Source organism: Echinops telfairi, unplaced genomic scaffold, assembly GCF_000313985.2.
Source record: "Echinops telfairi isolate 266 unplaced genomic scaffold, ASM31398v2 ScPeMD7_18;HRSCAF=68, whole genome shotgun sequence".
Lineage (NCBI taxonomy): Eukaryota > Metazoa > Chordata > Mammalia > Afrosoricida > Tenrecidae > Echinops > Echinops telfairi.
The window spans coordinates 72,157,835-72,160,629 of record NW_022103915.1 but is presented as its reverse complement, the minus strand read 5'-3'; the positions used below and the strand labels follow the sequence as shown (position 1 = coordinate 72,160,629).

Sequence of the window (2,795 nt, the reverse complement as noted above, 5' to 3'; positions counted from 1 at the left end):
TTTGTGGAAACACTCATCCCTTCCCCACCCCTGTAACTTTTTGAAGCCCCTCTGTATTAAGGGGTAACAGCAGAAAATAAAGTTCTTAAACCTCAGAAGTATTATTAAACTTTTGAAGGACATTTTCCAAATTTTTTTCATTATATCCCACTAAGAGCTTCCTGCTTCTACTACTCAACCACTTAGACATGTAAATGGGTAATAAAAAAAACAACTACCCTAATTTATCCAGAGAACGAACGAGGTACTGAAGAATACTTAATGTCAAAATGCAAAAAATAAGTTCTGATCTCCATATTAAAATATAATGAAATAAACTGATTATAAAAGTACTACTCTATAATTATGGTATTTTTAAAGTACTTGGCTTTAGGATGAGTAATTTTAAACCAAATAAATCAAATTAGGAAAATATCATGCATGAATATTGTACAAAAGTCTCAAATGACCAATGCAGAGGTTAATAGCTGTTTACCCTAAAGTTGTTTTACATAAGATTTTTCAAAAATCGCAAGGAAAACAAGGCAACGTTCCGTAATATGCCACAATTTTTATTGCAACGTGGCCATTTTTGTGAGGTGAGGAGTTGAACTCAAAAACAACGTTCCATTTAAGGCTCTTTTATACAGAAATTGCCATCATGACTGATATTCAAAATATTCGTTAGTGTTGCAACATCACATGGTAAACATAAAACTTCTAAACGTACTCAGTAGTGTACACTGAATGGAAAATCAAAAGGCATTAACAGCTATTTCTTTTACAAAGATATGCAGTGCAGGGGACAGGAATGAACACTGAGGCCCTAGGACAAATTGATGACACAGTATCTGCAACTTAATTGGCATTCCTCCCGGGGTGGAGGGTCAAACGCATGACCAGAAAAAAAACAACCACGTGTGTTCAATGCATAGTGTTTTATCTGTGCTGCCATTCTGCAAAAATAGGCTTGCCAAGGCAGTGAGGTGTATGAATGTTTGAGCTTCACAGAACTGCAACCAAGTGCAACTATAAATAATGAGTAAAGTCTACCATCTAACCAGTGGATAACACTTTTCAAGGCATTCAATTAGCTTACTCTTTACAGTACTCTAAGCTATTCACATTGACGATCACATTCACTGTGGTACTTGCTGCAGGGGAGGCATATAACGGGTTGTTTTGGCTAAAGAAAGGCATTCCTTGGGTTCTACATAAAACTAACAGTTGTAACAGTCTAACGGCAATCACTGATAGGCTGCTTAAATGAATGATCTCTCCTTCATGTGTTGAAAGGACCAGCGGGTGAGGGGAGAAAAAAACCAAAGAGCCCTAATACTATTCCAATGGCCTGGACTGGAGAAATGAAAGCTCCTTGAGATCCAGATGGCACGTGACTGTCATTTTATAAGGGTTTTCCTTCAAGTGAAACTACTACATTGCCTCCCAACTTCTCTCCAAGGGTCGAGCGGTCCTTAATATCGTCCAAGCCATTAACTTGCCACTCATGTTTAATACCTAAAAACACAAAGAGAGAGAATTTATCTCATTACTTTTAGGGGTGGTGGTGGTAAAAAAGGAACACTTCACCTCACAAAATATTCAATGTTTGTACCTGTAAACTTCTTTTTAATGGCATCTTTAGAGCTAGCATAAATCATCTTGCTTTTTAAAGGTGCACTTTCAGGAGCCCTAGAGGGAGGAAGAAAAAAATGTTGAATCCTAATTACAAGTGAAACAGAGGCAAAACTGACTATGTTAATCGTAATTCTTGTGTTTAAAGTTCTTGTTTCTTTTGTTTTTACACACCAGAATATAAATACTAGGTCTTCTTTCTTAGACTCTTTTGTTTCGTATGTGGCATCATACAAAGCATATCGGCAATCATTCAGAGGTAGCAACTTCACAAAAGATGTGTAGGGGTCTTCTACAGTCTCACCAATGTCACCCACCAAGATCTGCTTTGCTTCCTCTACAATTATTTGCCTTTTGTCATCGCTTAAACAGAAGAGGACGGCTTTCTTTCTTTTTTTGATCTCCTCTTGGGTAGAAGATTTTCTTACTTTCATATCATTAAAAACCTTGATGACTTCATCATTCACTGTCACTCCAGAGGCCTGAAAACAAAACCAAGAGAAGCCATTCAGCGACAGCACTGTTGCTTGTAACCAAAATTCCTGTTTGCCCAGGGGTTCGCTTGAGGCACCCAAAAAACTCCATCATACCGCCCCAGGAGTCCAACCAGACGAATCCCATTTTAGGGACCAGTACACGAGCCACCTGGAAGGATTCTAAGTCATCCTGCCCCATTCATTCTTCTTAAAGGGGTTTGAAGGAAATGGAAAGTGAGTGAGTGAGTGGGACGGACACAGCTGCCGCATCCCTGAAATGTTTCCTATTTCACGGCGTGATGTCAGTGCTTCAGGAGCTGCAGCAGAAATACCTTCTGTATTGTGTCAACCCTGCGGGCCTTAAAAAAACACTTTTGGATTACAGTTAATGCGTCTGGGATTTGTTTTCTTTAAAGTCCGTCTCGGCAGTGCCGTTTCCTCATAAGGAAAGAGAATCGAGCGTAAACTCCAAACCGCCCACGGCTACCGGCTGAAACCCAGACACCTTGGACCTCCGACTCCCCTCGAGAAAGCACGTTTTAGGCGTCTTCCCACCTCCTCAATCTCTCCGTCGAAAGGCCATCACGACCCCGACCAAAGGCCGTCAGCAAGGGGTGCAAAGCGCCTCTCCCGGAGGCGCCTGGGAAACGGGATTAGGCAGCGCAGGGCAGCCAGGCTGCGCTCGGCGGCCCCTCAGCGACCCCG

At 41.2% G+C, this 2,795-nt stretch overlaps 1 protein-coding gene across 1 annotated transcript; it reads right to left on the bottom strand.

Moving 5' to 3' along the window:
- Positions 1 to 535: 535 nt before the first annotated feature.
- CFL2 (cofilin 2) lies at positions 536 to 2,096 on the bottom strand. Its single transcript, XM_004698524.2, has 3 exons — positions 1,789 to 2,096; positions 1,595 to 1,671; positions 536 to 1,497 (listed from the first exon to the last, which is right to left on the bottom strand). Exons 1-3 carry the CDS (start codon positions 2,046 to 2,048, stop codon positions 1,385 to 1,387), a joined length of 450 nt encoding a protein of 149 aa, XP_004698581.1. The 5' UTR covers positions 2,049 to 2,096; the 3' UTR covers positions 536 to 1,384.
- Between the last annotated feature and the right edge of the window lie 699 nt (positions 2,097 to 2,795).